The sequence below is a fragment of the Dendrobates tinctorius genome, unplaced genomic scaffold (assembly GCF_039654945.1).
Source record: "Dendrobates tinctorius isolate UK_male_01 unplaced genomic scaffold, ASM3965494v1 ptg000189l, whole genome shotgun sequence".
In the NCBI taxonomy this organism is placed as follows: domain Eukaryota; kingdom Metazoa; phylum Chordata; class Amphibia; order Anura; family Dendrobatidae; genus Dendrobates; species Dendrobates tinctorius.
The window spans coordinates 11,765,961-11,783,062 of NW_027361856.1; the positions used below are offsets into that span (position 1 = coordinate 11,765,961).

Consider the following 17,102-nt stretch of genomic DNA (forward strand, 5'->3'; position numbering starts at 1 on the left):
CCTGGTGACAGCAGTGTATTACTGTAGTGACGGCTCCTGGTGACTGCGGTGTATTACTGTAGTGACGGCTCCTGGTGACTGCAGTGTATTACTGTAGTGACGGATCCTGGTGACAGCAAGTGTATAACTGTAGTGACGGCTCCTGGTGACAGCAGTGTATTACTGTAGTGACGGCTCCTGGTGACTGCAGTGTATTACTGTAGTGATGGCTCCTGGTGACAGCAATGTATTACTGTAGTGACGGCTCCTGGTGACAGCAGTGTATTACTGTAGTGACGGCTCCTGGTGACAGCAGTGTATTACTGCAGTGACGGCTCCTGGTGACATCAGTATATTACTGTAGTAAGTGTGACGGCTCCTGGTGACAGCAGTGTATTACTGTAGTGACAGCTCCTGGTGACTGCAGTGTATTACTGTAGTGACGGCTCCTGGTGACAGCAGTATATTACTGTAGTGACGGCTCCTGGTGACATCAGTATATTACTGTAGTAAGTATGACGGCTCCTGGTGACATCAGTATATTACTGTAGTAAGTATGACGGCTCCTGGTGACAGCAGTATATTACTGTAGTGACGGCTCCTGGTGACAGCAGTGTATTACTGTAGCAAGTATGACAGCTCCTGGTGACTGCAGTGTATTACTGTAGTGACGGCTCCTGGTGACATCAGTATATTACTGTAGCAGGTATGACGGCTCCTGGTGACATCAGTATATTACTGTAGTAAGTATGACGGCTCCTGGTGACATCAGTATATTACTGTAGTAAGTATGACGGCTCCTGGTGACAGCAGTGTATTACTGTAGTAAGTATGACGGCTCCTGGTGACAGCAGTATATTACTGTAGTAACGGCTCCTGGTGACATCAGTATATTACTGTAGTAAGTATGACGGCTCCTGGTGACAGCAGTGTATTACTGTAGTAAGTATGACGGCTCCTGGTGACATCAGTATATTACTGTAGTAAGTATGACGGCTCCTGGTGACAGCAGTATATTACTGTAGTGACGGCTCCTGGTGACAGCAGTATATTACTGTAGTGACGGCTCCTGGTGACAGCAGTGTATTACTGTAGCAAGTATGACAGCTCCTGGTGACTGCAGTGTATTACTGTAGTGACGGCTCCTGGTGACATCAGTATATTACTGTAGTAAGTATGACGGCTCCTGGTGACAGCAGTGTATTACTGTAGTAAGTATGACGGCTCCTGGTGACATCAGTATATTACTGTAGTAAGTATGACGGCTCCTGGTGACAGCAGTATATTACTGTAGTGACGGCTCCTGGTGACAGCAGTGTATTACTGTAGCAAGTATGACAGCTCCTGGTGACTGCAGTGTATTACTGTAGTGACGGCTCCTGGTGACATCAGTATATTACTGTAGCAGGTATGACGGCTCCTGGTGACATCAGTATATTACTGTAGTAAGTATGACGGCTCCTGGTGACATCAGTATATTACTGTAGTAAGTATGACGGCTCCTGGTGACAGCAGTGTATTACTGTAGTAAGTATGACGGCTCCTGGTGACAGCAGTGTATTACTGTATATTGACATCACTCTCTTTAACCAGTTATTTTATTTTGTTATTGTCACTGCCAGACATAAACTGCTGTTAATAAAGTTTATGCAGAAAGAAATCAGTTCCGTAACCACGTGATTTACGTTTGTTAGTATAGGCGGGACGAAGTGGAGATTGACATTGACTTCAACCAATTGAGTTACTCTCAGCTGGATCCGGCCAATCAAGGGTATGGAGGTATGGAGCATGGGCGGGAATATCTCTTCTGCCGACCGATGCAATTTCCAGCCATTCGTGGTAGGCGGGGCCACTGGAGTGACTGATTATCCAATAGCATTGGAGAGTGTAGACACTGGGGGCGGGTTACAGTTTGAGTGATAGCTCTGGTAGCCAATGATGGTGAGCAGTGACCGGAACTGCAGCGGGGAGGTTGCGGGCGGTGACTGAGCTTGGAGAAGCAGGAAGCGGATAGAGTCCTTGGCGTTGGCGGTCGGCTCTGCAGCTTGGCTGCGTCCCTCGGTCCTGGACCAGGGGACAGACATCTGACAGGAGCTCCCAGGAAAGCCACAGTAAGTATTGCAGAGTTAAGGAACCATGGGGCGGTGATTTCATCCGCGGGGGCGGGGTTTTATGAGGGCGGAGTCTGGCATTAAACGCTCAATGTTGGTGTGGAATCCCTTGTGATAGGTGTGGAGTCTGGTGGCACACATTTGGGAAGGCGGAACTTGTTTACATGTGTGGCTCTTTGGGGGCAGTCCTGAAATTGAAGGCAGCTCCTCGTGGGTGGGGCGTGTTTCAGGTGGTAGCCGTTAGTGATGGGCGGTCCTTTTTTTTTTTTTGCTGATCCGGCTCTCATGGCTCTGTGCACCAAGAAGAGTCGGCTGTTTTTGGATTCTAAAGGGATCCCTTTTAAAGATGTGTTCACCATAGGTGAACACATATTTAAGGTGATGTCAGTATGGCTGAAACTCTGCCCACCCATGGTCCGAAACCCCGCCTTCTTGCAGGCAGCCAATTACATTGATGAATGAGCAGGATTTTGGTCAGGTGGGCGGAGTTACATCCTCCGAAATCTGGAATTTTACTTCCAGTGAGACCCAGTCAGAGAAATCGGTGGCTCTCATTGTGGTGCCGGCTGCCATCGTTCACAACAGGGAGCTGGCTCTTTGTCTCGGATTGTTCCCGAATGAACCATCACTAGTAGCTGCTGATGTCGCTCCTCAGGAGCAGGGTCTGTATGTGAGCCGGTTATTGTTGTGCTGATCCTTCCCTGGACCGCTGGCTCCCCCATGTTGGCCCCTCTTTTGCATCATGTTTCTCTATGTGACTGGCCCCTGGGGTCTGGTACCCCCTATTGGTATGATATGGCTGGAGTGACCATGAGTCATGGCTCATTTTCTGTCTTTGCGTTAATTGATGTGAATCATTGGCCAGATTGGTTGACTTTCGGAGCTCCACTTTCATCTCCTGACGACTTGCAGCATTGATGAGAAGAGAAATTGGGGTCACTGCTTTTATAGGGGGTCATGCATGAGAGCTGTGATGTGATTGGCTGCTGTGGCTCCTCGTGGGCAGCTCAGGACCTCACTAATGACACGTCTCTAAAATCCTTTTACCTCCTGGGGGTTCTTGGGGGAGTAGCCTGTAGCGACAGCGTGGAATGTGGAGGAGGTGAATGTGGGGTTATTCGTGATGGCAGGGAAACGAGGTTGAAGTTGATTTTTTATTCGGCAATTTTTTCTTTTCTGTCTTTTTATAAGTTTAGCAACAAAAATATAATCATCACAATAATAACAGACAATGCAGCGAGGCGCCCTGATGTGACTACACTGAACAGCTACAAAAACGGCACAAAAATGGGCATCAAAGTGGGTACCAAAGGGCGTTAATCAAAGGGGTAAAGTGGGTACCAAAGGGCGTTAATCAAAGGGGTAAATGACTTTGGGCCACTGATCTCACACTAAGAATACACAACTGTGAGATCAGTGGTCCAAAGTCATTTAACCCCTTAAAAACCTCAGTTACTTATTCAAATCTGTGAAAATGGGCTGTTTGCCCACTTTGATGCCAGCTCTGATGCCCAGAACCCATTTGGGCCAGGCTAGAGGGACCTGGGTTTGATGTAAGGCATGACTATCTGTATTCTTAGTGTGACATCAGTGGCCTAAAGTCATTTAACCCTTTGATTAACGCTCTTTGGTGCCCATTTTTATAGTTTTTGTGGCTGTTTTTAAGTGTAGTCACATCAGGGCTCCTCGCTGCATTGTATGTTATTATTGTGATGATTATTTTTTGTTGCTAAACCTATAAAAAACAGAAAAGAAAAAACTGCCGAATAAGGAACTGAAGAATAAGAAACCAACTGCAGCCTCGTGAAGGGAGTGTGGGGGTATTTGGGGGGGAGGGGAGGCGTCAGGGGGAGGTGAATGTAGGGTTGTTCGGGGAGAGGTGAATGTGGGGTTGTTTGGGGAGACAGGGAATGTGGGGGTATTTGCCTGGAGGAGAGACGTCAGGGCGAGGTGAATGTGGGGTTACTCGGGGGCGACAGGGAATGTGGGTTATTCGGGGGGAGGTGAATGTGAGGGTATTGTGGGGAGGTGAATGTGAGATTAGTCTGTGCCGGTATTTAGGGTGTCAGAATGTGGGGGTACGTGGGGGGATCCTATGGGGGTAGTAAAGGCATTGTGGTGGTGGTGGGGAATGTGGGGGTATTCATTAATGTGGTTTTTTTTGGGCCTGCGTTGGGTAGGTATGTGGTGGTATTCGGGGCGGTGGAGGGGGGAGGAGAATGTGGTGGTATTCGGGGCGGTGGAGGGGGGAGGAGAATGTGGTGGTATTCGGGGCGGTGGAGGGGGGAGGAGAATGTGGTGGTATTCGGGGCGGTGGAGGGGGGAGGAGAATGTGGTGGTATTCGGGGCGGTGGAGGGGGGAGGAGAATGTGGTGGTATTCGGGGCGGTGGAGGGGGGAGGAGAATGTGGTGGTATTCGGGGCGGTGGAGGGGGGAGGAGAATGTGGTGGTATTCGGGGCGGTGGAGGGGGGAGGAGAATGTGGTGGTATTCGGGGCGGTGGAGGGGGGAGGAGAATGTGGTGGTATTCGGGGCGGTGGAGGGGGGAGGAGAATGTGGTGGTTTTCGGGGCGGTGGAGGGGGGAGGAGAATGTGGTGGTTTTCGGGGCGGTGGAGAGGGGTGGAGAATGTGGTGGTATTCGGGGCGGTGGAGAATGTGGTGGTATTCATGGCGGTGCAGGGGTATTCGGGGCAGTGTTCGGGAGGAGAGCTGGAGGTTCCATCGTGTGCCCGGTGGACTCCTCATTTTTTTGGGGTGGGGACCCTTGTGGTTATGGGATGGGCAGGTAATTGCTGGGGATGGTGTGTGCTGAGCTGTGCCTCTCTGTTATCAATACACGTGTTGGGGGAAGGCATATATTGCCTCCGTTGTATGTATACATGATCCTAGGAGCTAAGGAGTTAAGTTTGCTGCTTGCTTCGCTCCCAGAATCCAATGCAGGAAGCAAATGTTTTGCTGTTGTGGGGCCCTGACCCTGTGATGTCACGGTCACATGGTGTAGCCCGGCCCTGCATGAAGCTGGAGGAGAGCGCGCTGCAGAGGGCTCAACAGGTGTGTACTGGGAAGGAACTGGTCCTTGCTGGGGAGAAGTTAGTGCACACACTGGTGCCATCACAGCGACCACAGGATTAGATACCGCTGTGTTAGATACATTTCTACTAGACTAGACACAGCTCCATGTATTCCTGACCTCCACAGTGCTGCAGACAGTCTCTGTACCCTGAGCCCAAGTAAACCTCACATATTGTATCTCCTGCGTCAGTGGGCACGCCTATGTGCCGCGGATGCCCCCACACTCCCCTCCCTCAACTGTGTCACAAACACCCCCCCTTGTCTTTGTGCCACGGACGCCCCCTCCCATTGTCTGTGTGATGGACGTTCTCCCTCCCTCGTCTCTGTGCAGCGGACTCTCCCCCACCCGCCCCCATCGTCTCTGTGCCACAGACGTTCTCCTCCCTCGTCTCTGTGCAGCGGACACTCTCTCCCTTGCCTGTGCGCCGCCCCCCCCCCCCCCCCCCGCCGTCTCTGTGCAGTGGACGCTCCTCCCCCCCCCTCCGCCTGTGCAGCGGACGCTCTTTCCCGCCCCCCGTCTCTGTGCAGCTTATGCTCGTCGTCCCCCCCCCCCCGTCTCTGTGCAGCTTATGCTCTTCCCCCCCGTCTCTGTGCAGCGGACGCTCTCTCTACCCCCCCCCCCCCCCCCCCGTCTCTGAGCAGCGGACGCTCTCTCTACCCCCCATCTCTGAGCAGCGGACACTCTCCCCCACCCCCCGTCTCTGAGCAGCGGACACTCCCCCCCCCCCCCCCCCCCCGTCTCTGTGCACCGGTTGGTCTCCACCCCCCCCCCCCCGTCTCTGTGCACCGGTTGGTCTCCACCCCCCCCCCCGTCTCTGTGCAAGTCCAGGGCTGTGGAGTCGGAGTCGGTGCTCATTTTGGTGGAGTCGGAGTTGGAGTCGGTATAAAATGGACCGACTCCGACTCCTAAAATATATAATAAATTGGGTACAGTAATTCAATGCAGGATGTGCTGAATATTTTTTCATAGGAGTTTGGGAAAGTTATGAAATGTCCTATAAATGACTGTTCTATTCCTGATCTAAGGCTACATTCACACACAGCGTTTTTCCTGTGTTTTTTGAGGATACGTTTTTCAGCTGCAAAAGCTGATCATCTTTTTAAAAAACCGCATCACCTGAAAGGTTTTTGAGCTCATAGATAATGTTTTCAATAGAGCAGATTTCTAATCTGCTTTTGCTATCTATCCATTTATCCATATCTGTCTATCCATATCGTATCTGTACCAAAAAGAATGAAAACCGGGTAGTACACCAATATATATTCTGTTCTATCTAAATATCTTGATTATTGGATCATAAAAATGATTAAATGTCTGAGGTTCACATTGTACTACAATAAATTTTTCACTTAAATATAAGCAATATGTGTGGGAGTCGGAGTTGGAGTCGGAGTCCGTGTAAGGGAAATTGAGGAGTCGGAGTCGCAGGTTTGGCTTACCGACTCCACAGCCCTGTGTGCAACGGTTGGTCTCCACCCCCCCCCCCCCCCCCCGGTCTCTGTGCAGTGGACACTCTTTCCTCCCCTGTCTCTGTGCATCAGACCCCCCCCCCCCCCCCCCCCCCGTCTCTGTGGAGCGGTTGCTCTTCCCCCCCCCCCCCCCGTCTCTGTGCAGCGGACGATCTCCCCCTCCCGTCTCTGTGCAGCGGACGATCTCCCCCTCCCGTCTCTGTGCAGCGGACGATCTCCCCCTCCCGTCTCTGTGCAGCGGACGATCTCCCCCTCCCGTCTCTGTGCAGCGGACGATCTCCCCCTCCCGTCTCTGTGCAGCGGACGATCTCCCCCTCCCGTCTCTGTGCAGCGGACGATCTCCCCCTCCCGTCTCTGTGCAGCGGACGATCTCCCCCTCCCGTCTCTGTGCAGCGGACGATCTCCCCCTCCCGTCTCTGTGCAGCGGACGATCTCCCCCTCCCGTCTCTGTGCAGCGGACGATCTCCCCCTCCCGTCTCTGTGCAGCGGACGATCTCCCCCTCCCGTCTCTGTGCAGCGGACGATCTCCCCCTCCCGTCTCTGTGCAGCGGACGATCTCCCCCTCCCGTCTCTGTGCAGCGGACGATCTCCCCCTCCCGTCTCTGTGCAGCGGACGATCTCCCCCTCCCGTCTCTGTGCAGCGGACGATCTCCCCCTCCCGTCTCTGTGCAGCGGACGATCTCCCCCTCCCGTCTCTGTGCAGCGGACGATCTCCCCCTCCCGTCTCTGTGCAGCGGACGATCTCCCCCTCCCGTCTCTGTGCAGCGGACGATCTCCCCCTCCCGTCTCTGTGCAGCGGACGATCTCCCCCTCCCGTCTCTGTGCAGCGGACGATCTCCCCCTCCCGTCTCTGTGCAGCGGACGATCTCCCCCTCCCGTCTCTGTGCAGCGGACGATCTCCCCCTCCCGTCTCTGTGCAGCGGACGATCTCCCCCTCCCGTCTCTGTGCAGCGGACGATCTCCCCCTCCCGTCTCTGTGCAGCGGACGATCTCCCCCTCCCGTCTCTGTGCAGCGGACGATCTCCCCCTCCCGTCTCTGTGCAGCGGACGATCTCCCCCTCCCGTCTCTGTGCAGCGGACGATCTCCCCCTCCCGTCTCTGTGCAGCGGACGATCTCCCCCTCCCGTCTCTGTGCAGCGGACGATCTCCCCCTCCCGTCTCTGTGCAGCGGACGATCTCCCCCTCCCGTCTCTGTGCAGCGGACGATCTCCCCCTCCCGTCTCTGTGCAGCGGACGATCTCCCCCTCCCGTCTCTGTGCAGCGGACGATCTCCCCCTCCCGTCTCTGTGCAGCGGACGATCTCCCCCTCCCGTCTCTGTGCAGCGGACGATCTCCCCCTCCCGTCTCTGTGCAGCGGACGATCTCCCCCTCCCGTCTCTGTGCAGCGGACGATCTCCCCCTCCCGTCTCTGTGCAGCGGACGATCTCCCCCTCCCGTCTCTGTGCAGCGGACGATCTCCCCCTCCCGTCTCTGTGCAGCGGACGATCTCCCCCTCCCGTCTCTGTGCAGCGGACGATCTCCCCCTCCCGTCTCTGTGCAGCGGACGATCTCCCCCTCCCGTCTCTGTGCAGCGGACGATCTCCCCCTCCCGTCTCTGTGCAGCGGACGATCTCCCCCTCCCGTCTCTGTGCAGCGGACGATCTCCCCCTCCCGTCTCTGTGCAGCGGACGATCTCCCCCTCCCGTCTCTGTGCAGCGGACGATCTCCCCCTCCCGTCTCTGTGCAGCGGACGATCTCCCCCTCCCGTCTCTGTGCAGCGGACGATCTCCCCCTCCCGTCTCTGTGCAGCGGACGATCTCCCCCTCCCGTCTCTGTGCAGCGGACGATCTCCCCCTCCCGTCTCTGTGCAGCGGACGATCTCCCCCTCCCGTCTCTGTGCAGCGGACGATCTCCCCCTCCCGTCTCTGTGCAGCGGACGATCTCCCCCTCCCGTCTCTGTGCAGCGGACGATCTCCCCCTCCCGTCTCTGTGCAGCGGACGATCTCCCCCTCCCGTCTCTGTGCAGCGGACGATCTCCCCCTCCCGTCTCTGTGCAGCGGACGATCTCCCCCTCCCGTCTCTGTGCAGCGGACGATCTCCCCCTCCCGTCTCTGTGCAGCGGACGATCTCCCCCTCCCGTCTCTGTGCAGCGGACGATCTCCCCCTCCCGTCTCTGTGCAGCGGACGATCTCCCCCTCCCGTCTCTGTGCAGCGGACGATCTCCCCCTCCCGTCTCTGTGCAGCGGACGATCTCCCCCTCCCGTCTCTGTGCAGCGGACGATCTCCCCCTCCCGTCTCTGTGCAGCGGACGATCCCCCCCTCCCGTCTCTGTGCAGCGGACGATCCCCCCCTCCCGTCTCTGTGCAGCGGACGATCCCCCCCTCCCGTCTCTGTGCAGGGGACGATCTCCCCCTCCCGTCTCTGTGCAGCGGACGATCTCCCCCTCCCGTCTCTGTGCAGCGGACGATCTCCCCCTCCCGTCTCTGTGCAGCGGACGATCTCCCCCTCCCGTCTCTGTGCAGCGGACGATCTCCCCCTCCCGTCTCTGTGCAGCGGACGATCTCCCCCTCCCGTCTCTGTGCAGCGGACGATCTCCCCCTCCCGTCTCTGTGCAGCGGACGATCTCCCCCTCCCGTCTCTGTGCAGCGGACGCTCTCTCCTTCCCTGTCTCTGTGCAGCGGATGCACTACCCCCCCCCCCCCCCGTCTCTGCAGGTGATACTCTTCCCCCTCCCCCGTCTCTGTGCAGCGTCTGTGCTGGGGTACTCTGGGAATGTTCTGGGGAGGAGGAGAATATGGGGCCCGGAGAGAAGAGCTGGGGGTCCCATCGTGTGCCCGGTGGACATCTCCTCTCTTTTTTGGACTTCTTGTCTCAGTGTTAATGCTTTCCTCTGTGATCGTGTGATGGGCAGGTCATTGCTGGGGATGGTGTGTGCTGAGCCATGCCTCTCTGTTATCAGTACACTTGTTGGGGGAAGGCATATATTGTCTCCATTGTATGTATACAGGATCCCAGGAGCTAAGGAGTTAAGTTTGCTGCTTGCTTCTCTCCCAGAATCCAGTGCAGGAAGCAAATGTTTTTCTGTGGTGGGGCAGCCCTGACCCTGTGATGTCACGGTCACATGGTGTAGTCCAGCTGTGCATGAAACTGAGCAGCTCCTGGCGCAGCAGTTCAGTGACTGCCGCCTCCTGCCAGGAGGAGCGAGTACAGGAGAGTCTGGAGGAGAGCGCGCTGCAGAGGGCCCAACAGGTGTGTACTGGGAACGAACTGGTCCTTGCTGGGGAGAAGTCAGTGCACACACTGGTGCCATCACAGCGACCACAGGATTAGATACCGCTGTGTTAGATACTAGACTAGACACAGCTCGATGTATTCCTGACCTCCACAGTGCTGCAGACAGTCTCTGTACCCCGAGCCCAAATATACCCCACATATTGTATCTCCTGGGTCAGTGGGCACGTCTGTGTGCCGCAGACGCACCCCTCCCACCACCGCCCCTCCCTCGTCTCTGCCACAAACATCCCCCCTCCTCGTCTTTGTGCCACAGACGCTCTGCCTCCCTCGTCTGTGCCACATACATACCCCCTTGTCTTTGTGCCGTGGATGTGCCCCCCCATCGTCTGTGCCATAAACATTCCCCCCTTCCCCTCGTCTTTGTGCCACGGACGCTATCTCCCCCTTCCCCATCGTCTGTGCCACGGACGTTCTCCTTCCCCCACCTCCCATCTCTGCCCCCCCCACCCCCCCGTCTCTGTGCGGCTCTTCCCCCGTCTCTGTGCGGCGGGCGCTCTTCCCCCGTCTCTGTGCGGCGGGCGCTCTTCCCCCGTCTCTGTGCGGCGGGCGCTCTTCCCCCGTCTCTGTGCGGCGGGCGCTCTTCCCCCGTCTCTGTGCGGCGGGCGCTCTTCCCCCGTCTCTGTGCGGCGGGCGCTCTTCCCCCGTCTCTGTGCGGCGGGCGCTCTTCCCCCGTCTCTGTGCAGCGGACGCTCCCCCCTGTCTGTCTCTGTGCAGTCTCTTTGTTACGGACGCTCTTTCTAGCAGACGCTCTTTCTAGCAGATGCTGCTCTGGCGGCTGTTGCCTGGTCAAGCTGGGACTGAGGTCTGGGCTTTTGTATGTTGTCGCGCTTTGTTACTGCCGCCCCTCTTTCTCTGGTGGTCTCTCAGCCTGCTGCTGTGCCCCCTTCCATGCCATGTGATGTAGGTCTGGCCTCCTTACATTTGCAGGACAATGGCTGTCTGTCCTGGGCTGGAATGTAGTCCTTCCAGCCTCAGACCAAGACAGGAGATCCTGCTGCAGATATTGGTAGTGGTAGTGCAGATAGTGGTAGTGGGAGGGTTCCTTGAAAGAGACATGAAGGATGCGGCCTAGTTGTGGAGGAGAGGCTGAGGAGTCCTGCACATGGCTGCTCAGTAGACAGGGACGGGATTAACTCCGCCACTGCTGGTTTGTATGAATGGCAGGGATAGCACTGCTCCGTTATCAATTGTGTAATGTGTTCAGTTTTCTGTCCTGTCACATTGGAGTTAACATCAGGCTTTGTCCTCCCCTAGGCCCTCTGTGAAATTTACCATGGGGGACATGAAGACCCCGGACTTCGATGATCTTTTAGCTGCATTTGATATTCCAGACATGGACGCAAATGAAGCGATTCACTCAGGACCGGAGGATTCGGAGGGACAAGGAAAGCCATCATCGGGGGAAGCGGTGAGCGCTGAACATGGGCTGCCACCGGCCGACATCACCGCTGTCAGCGTCATCGTGAAGAACACGGTCTGTCCTGAGCAACCGGACTTACTGGACCTTCATGGAAAGGATCCCTCAAGTCTAGGCCCCCGACTCATTCAAAATGGATTCAACCCACCCGAGGTGTCCCGGACACTGGTAGCCGCTCCTCTAGCCTCTAATGGAGGAGAAAACTGGACACCCAGAACCAAGGCCGGGAAATCCTTAGAACTCTTCACGGATTTCACGCCGGTGGATAACCCCATCGACAGCCGCGTGGCGGAACTGATTGACAGGCCACGGGAGGTGAAACTAAAGGAGAGGCTGATGTTTGAGCCCCCAGAACCCGACCTCTGCCCTCCGACAGCAGACCCTTCAGCAGATGAAGGCAGCAGGGTTATCCCTCTACCCTTCACTATCAGTAAAGTCGCTGGAGGCATCGGATCCCTGGGAATTTGTCTAGGAACACATTCCATCAAGAAAGAACCGGATGATGAGGGTCCGGGGAGTCTTCCAGCCTCAGGGGAGACTGCCCCTCCTGTTCATTACATTGAACCCCCAGTACCTGCGTGGACCAGCCCTGAGCCCAAGAATGACGTTGCATCCATCAAAAGCACCGCAAATGATGCCGATGGCCCAGTGTCCAAACCCCCAGCAAACCCTGAATTCCATCCGGAGTTCACTGATTCCCCAAAGGACCCCAAAACAAACAGTGACCCTGACCCTCCTGGATTAAAGGAGGAGCCAAACTGGAGCCCACGGAGTTTAGCCAGCGACCTCGAGGAGGAAGACGGCATCAGCTCCCCATCATCAAACTCTTCACGACCCCTCAAAGTCCGGATCAAAACCATAAAGACCCAATCTGGGAGTATCACCAGGACGGTCACTCGTGTGTCTTCTGACTCCGACACAATTACTTCTGCCCAGATGTCAGAGGGATCTCCACAGCCTCCAGAGGCCAGTCAAGAAAACACCCCTAACTACAAAGAAGACGCCAGTATTTCAGCCCCGAAGGATAAGAGCGGGCTGCCATCAAGTCCATCAAAAGCGGAAGCTGCTCCGGTGGTGAAGGTGCCACTTGGCAACGGCGTAAAGCTGCAGGGCTCAATCCTGCCTGTGTCCACAATTCAGAATGCCAGCAGTGTCATGCTCATGGCAGCAAGCGTGGCTCAGCAGAAGGCGGTGGTCATGCCCTCCAAGCCCAATAAGGTTATTGCCAAAAACATCATCCACCTGGTGCAGCAACCCTTGTCCAGCACGGCCCCTCTCACCACTGTGAACGTGACCACCCAGGTGGCTACCAGCTCTACTATCAGCACGACCAGTAGCCCACAGCGCAGCGCTACCGTAGTCATGGTGCAGTCCCAGAAACCTACGCCGGCTGTAGCAGGCACAGTCATCTCCCGCACACAGTCTAGTTTGGTGGAAAACTTCAATAAAATCCTCAACAGCAAAAATTTACTTCCCACCTACAAACCGAACCTTACCCCTCCCGCAGAGTCCAGCCTGAGCTTGCCCTTGTCTGGCTTCCGCTGCTTGGAGTGCGGAGACTCTTTCGCACTGGAGAAGAGCCTGGCCAGACACTACGACCGCCGCAGCATGAGGATAGAGGTGACCTGCAACCACTGCACCAAGCGCCTGGTCTTCTTTAATAAGTGCAACCTCCTCCTGCATGCCCGCAAGCACAAGGACAACGGCCTGGTCATGCAGTGCTCCCACCTGGTCATGAGGCCCATTGCCCTAGAGCAGATGATCGGGCAGCCGGATGTCACACCACTTGTATCCGTGGCTGTGCTAACTCCAGGAAATGCCTCGACGCCTGGCCCAGCTCAGGACACTGCCGCTACTGCCAGCCCAACTAGCGACTCTGCCATCCTGCCAGAGCAGTCCACTTACTCAACTTTCCGCTGCCTAGAGTGTAAGGAGCAGTGTAAGAACAAGGCAGGCTTGGCCCTCCACTTCCAGCAGATTTCCCCCTCCACAGCCAGTGGCAGCATGGTAAGTGCGAGTGGGGTCCAAGCGGTGACCTAGGGAGTGCGAGAGGAGTCCAAGGGATGACCTATGGAGGGGGGTCCGAAGGGTGACCTAGGAATGGTGCGGAGGGGAGTCCGAAGGGTGTCTTAAGGAGTATGCGGGGGGGGGGGGCAAAGGCTGAGCTAGGGAAGGGTGCAGAGGGGTGAGAAGCGTGACCTAGGAATGGTGCGAGTGGGGGGGGGTCTGAGGGGTGACCTATGGGCTATAGGTGGGAGGGGGGGTCTGAGGGGTAAGGTGCGAGGGGGGAGCTGAAACTAACCTAGGGGCTAGGAAAGTGAGGGTGCGAGGGGGGGTCTAAGGGGTGACCTAGTGGCTAGGGAAGGGAGGGTGCGAAGGTGGTCTCAGGGGTGACCTAGGGGCTAGGGAAGGGAGGTGGGTGCTGACTATAACCTAGGGGCTACGGAAGGGAGGGTGCGAGGAGAGGGGTTTAAGGGGTGACTTAAGGGCTAGGGAAGGGAGGGTGTGAGGGGGGAGCTGAGGATAACCTAGGGGCTAGGAAAGGGAGCGTGCGAGGGGGGAGCTGAGGATAACCTAGGGGCTAGGGAATGGAGGGTTTGAGGGGGAGCTAATAACCTAGGGTGTGGGGGGGGGGGGAGTCTGAGGGGTGAACTAGGGGCTAGAGAAGGGAGGTTGCGAGGGGGGGGTCTGAGGGGTGACTAAGGAAGGGAGGGGGGTCAGAGGTGTGAGAGGAACGACCAAAGGAGGGTGTGGGTCCGAGGGGTGACCTAGGGAGGGTGCAGAGGTATAATCCACCTACTCTACCTTTCGCTGCTTGGCCTTCCACTTCCAGGAGGTTTCCACCTCCACAGCCAACTTTAGCACGTTGGCCAAGGGATAACCTAGAGAGAGTTCGGGGGGGGGGGGGGGGGTCGAGGGGTGACCTAGGGGCTAGGGAAAGGTTGGTGGAGGGGTCAGAGGGGTGACCTAGGAAGGGTGCGAGGGTTGACCTAGGAAGGGAGCAAGGAGTGATCTACAGAGGGTATGGGAGCCCGAGGGCTGACCTGGGTCCGAAAGACGACTTAGAAAGGGTGTGGGAGTTGTGATAGGTGACGTAGTGGCTAAGGAAAGGGAGGATGCGGGGGGCCTGAGGGGTAACCTAGGGAGGTTGAGGGAGGGGTTGTCTAAAGTAATTCATGGGTAAAGGGGGTCGCTTGTTCCCCGAGTGCTGGTCTGGATTGGGGAGTGGTCCGACGAGGCACAGTCTAGTGGGGGTGGTGGGATGATAATGGAGTCAGTCGCTTTCATTACTTCTTCCAGGTTTGTTCTTTGTGCCCTATGATGATGCCAAATCGATGCAGCTTTGAAGCCCACCAGCGCATGCACAAGCAGAGCCCCCCGAATGTGTGTCCTGAGTGTGGGGGCAACTTCCGCATTGAAAACTTTCAGACTCACCTGAAGGAGACCTGTCTCCACTTCTCACGCAGGATTGGCTATAGGTGCTGTCTTCAAGTAGTGGTCAGATAGGACGGTGGGGCCCATGTAGTGCCTTCTTGTTAACCCCGTGTGTCCTCGTACAGGTGCCAGAGCTGTGCCGTGGTGTTCGGAGGAGTAAACTCGATTAAGTCTCACATTCAGACGTCTCATTGTGAGGTTTTCCATAAGTGCCCCGTCTGCCCCATGGCCTTCAAGTCTGCGCCCAGCGCTCATGCCCACATCTACACCCAGCACCCGGGATTCAACAACCAACAGGCCAAGTAGGTGGCGGGTGGTGTGTGGGTGCTGCTCATTTAGGAGGAGGGGCTGATCATGTCTTTTAATCCCCAGGATGATCTATAAGTGCGCCATGTGCGACACCGTCTTTACCCACAAGCCTTTGCTCTGCTCACATCTGGATCATGCCCATTTTGACCAGCAGTTGGGAAACCAGAGGGTGAGCGTCTTCAAGTGCCCAGACTGCCCATTGCTATTTGCCCAGAAGCGCACAATGCTTGAGCATCTGAAGGTAAGAGCCCGCAGTATGGGGGGCCGCCCTCTCACGGGTGTGTCGGGGGCTCACATCTTATGTCTCCTGTGTTTAATAGACGACACATAATAGTGTGGTGAAGGAGGACCCCCCACAGTCTCAGGAGCTTGTGACACCCAAACCAGAGCCCATGGAGATTCCTGTGAGTAAGCAATCAGACCCTGAGCCAGAGCCAGAGGAGTCGTCATCGTCAGATCCCCCGAGCTCCCCCGAAGTAAAGAAGAAGAGCAAGACTAAAGACGTGCAGAAGCCAGGGACCCCCAGACAGAGGAGCAACTGCTGCACCTGTGGGATCTGCCATTCATGGTTCCCTGAGAGGGACGAATATGTGCTGCACATGAAGAAGGAACACGGGAAGGTCAGAAAGCTGGGGGAGGACAGTGGGCAGGGGGTATGGAGGGAGTGGTTGGGGGAGGCTGTAAGGACCGAGGGAGGAAAGGATGGGGGACTGCCGGATTTATGGACAGAGGAAGGAGAGGACAGATGGGCCTGAAGGCTGTATGGAGGTAGAGGAAGTGGGGGATGCAGGCTGTGTGAAGGGAGGTTGGAGAGGAAGGAGGGGCTGCGTGGAGGGAGATGGGAGAGAACGGGGTGCTGTGTGGAGCAGGGCTGTGGAGTCGGAGCCTATTTTTGATGCCCTGGCAGGGCTGTGGAGTCGAGTCAGAGCCCATTTTGATGGAGTCGGTGTCATGGAAATTGAGGAGTCTGGGGTTTGGTTTACCGACTTCACAACCCTGGTGTAGAGGGAGGTGGGAGAGAATGGGGGGGCTGCGGGCTGTGTTGGGGGAGGTGGGGGAGGATGGGGGTGGCTGAGGGCTGTGTGGAGGGAGGTGGGAGAGAATAGGGGGCTGTGTGGAGGGAGAGGACAGGGGACTGCGGGCAGTGTGGAGGCAGGTGGGAGAGGACTGGAGGTTGTGTGGAGGGAAGTGGGAGAGGACGGTGGCTGCAGGCTGTGTGGAGGGAAGTGAGAACCGGGTGCTGTGGAGGGAGGTGGGAGAGAATGGGGGGCTGTGTTGCGGGAGGTGGGAGAGGACTGCAGACTGTGTTGCGGGAGGTGGGAGAGGATGGGGGGGGGATGTGTGGAGGGAGGTGGAGAGGAAGGGTGGGATGTGTGGAGAGAGGGTGGGGGAGATGTGTGGAGGGAGGTGGGGGGGATGTGTGGAGGGAGGTGGGAGAGGATGGGGGGGATGTGTGGAGGGAGGTGGGGGGGATGTGTGGAGGGAGGTGGGGGGGGGATGTGTGGAGGGAGGTGGGGGGGGGGGGGATGTGTGGAGGGAGGTGGGGGGGGGGGGATGTGTGGAGGGAGGTGGGGGGGGATGTGTGGAGGGAGGTGGGGGGGGGATGTGTGGAGGGAGGTGGGGGGGGGATGTGTGGAGGGAGGTGGGGGGGGATGTGTGGAGGGAGGTGGGAGGGGATGTGTGGAGGGAGGTGGGAGTCGATGGGGGGGATGTGTGGAGGGAGGTGGGAGTCGATGGGGGGGATGTGTGGAGGGAGTCGATGGGGGGGATGTGTGGAGGGAGGTGGGAGTCGATGGGGGGGATGTGTGGAGGGAGGTGGGAGTCGATGGGGGGCTGTGTGGAGGGAGGTGGCAGAGGACGGGTCGGGCTGTGTGGAGGGAGTAGGTGGGGGGCTGTGTGGAGGGAGGTGGGGGAGGACGGGTGGGGCTGTGTGGAGGGAGGTGGCGGAGGACGTGGGAGCTGCGGACTATGTGGTGGAGGGAGGTGGGGAGGACGTGGGAGCTGCGGGCTGTGGAGGGAGGTGGGGGAGGACGTAG

The 17,102-nt window shown here is 57.0% G+C and overlaps 1 protein-coding gene across 2 annotated transcripts in view; it reads left to right on the forward strand.

The window, feature by feature from the left end:
* Positions 1–1,895: 1,895 nt before the first annotated feature.
* ZNF687 (zinc finger protein 687) overlaps positions 1,896–17,102 on the forward strand; it is a 38,494-nt gene continuing 23,287 nt past the window's right edge. Inside the window, exons 1-6 of one of the 2 annotated variants that reach the window (XM_073552396.1) lie at positions 1,896–2,090; positions 11,160–13,329; positions 14,623–14,801; positions 14,883–15,059; positions 15,130–15,307; positions 15,387–15,686. In XM_073552396.1, coding sequence (XP_073408497.1) covers positions 11,179–13,329; positions 14,623–14,801; positions 14,883–15,059; positions 15,130–15,307; positions 15,387–15,686 — 2,985 coding nt within the window. In that variant the 5' untranslated portion in view covers positions 1,896–2,090; positions 11,160–11,178. Of the gene's footprint in view, positions 2,091–2,633; positions 2,753–11,159; positions 13,330–14,622; positions 14,802–14,882; positions 15,060–15,129; positions 15,308–15,386; positions 15,687–17,102 lie in introns of those variants that run through there. The other variant, XM_073552397.1, reaches the window with a different exon arrangement.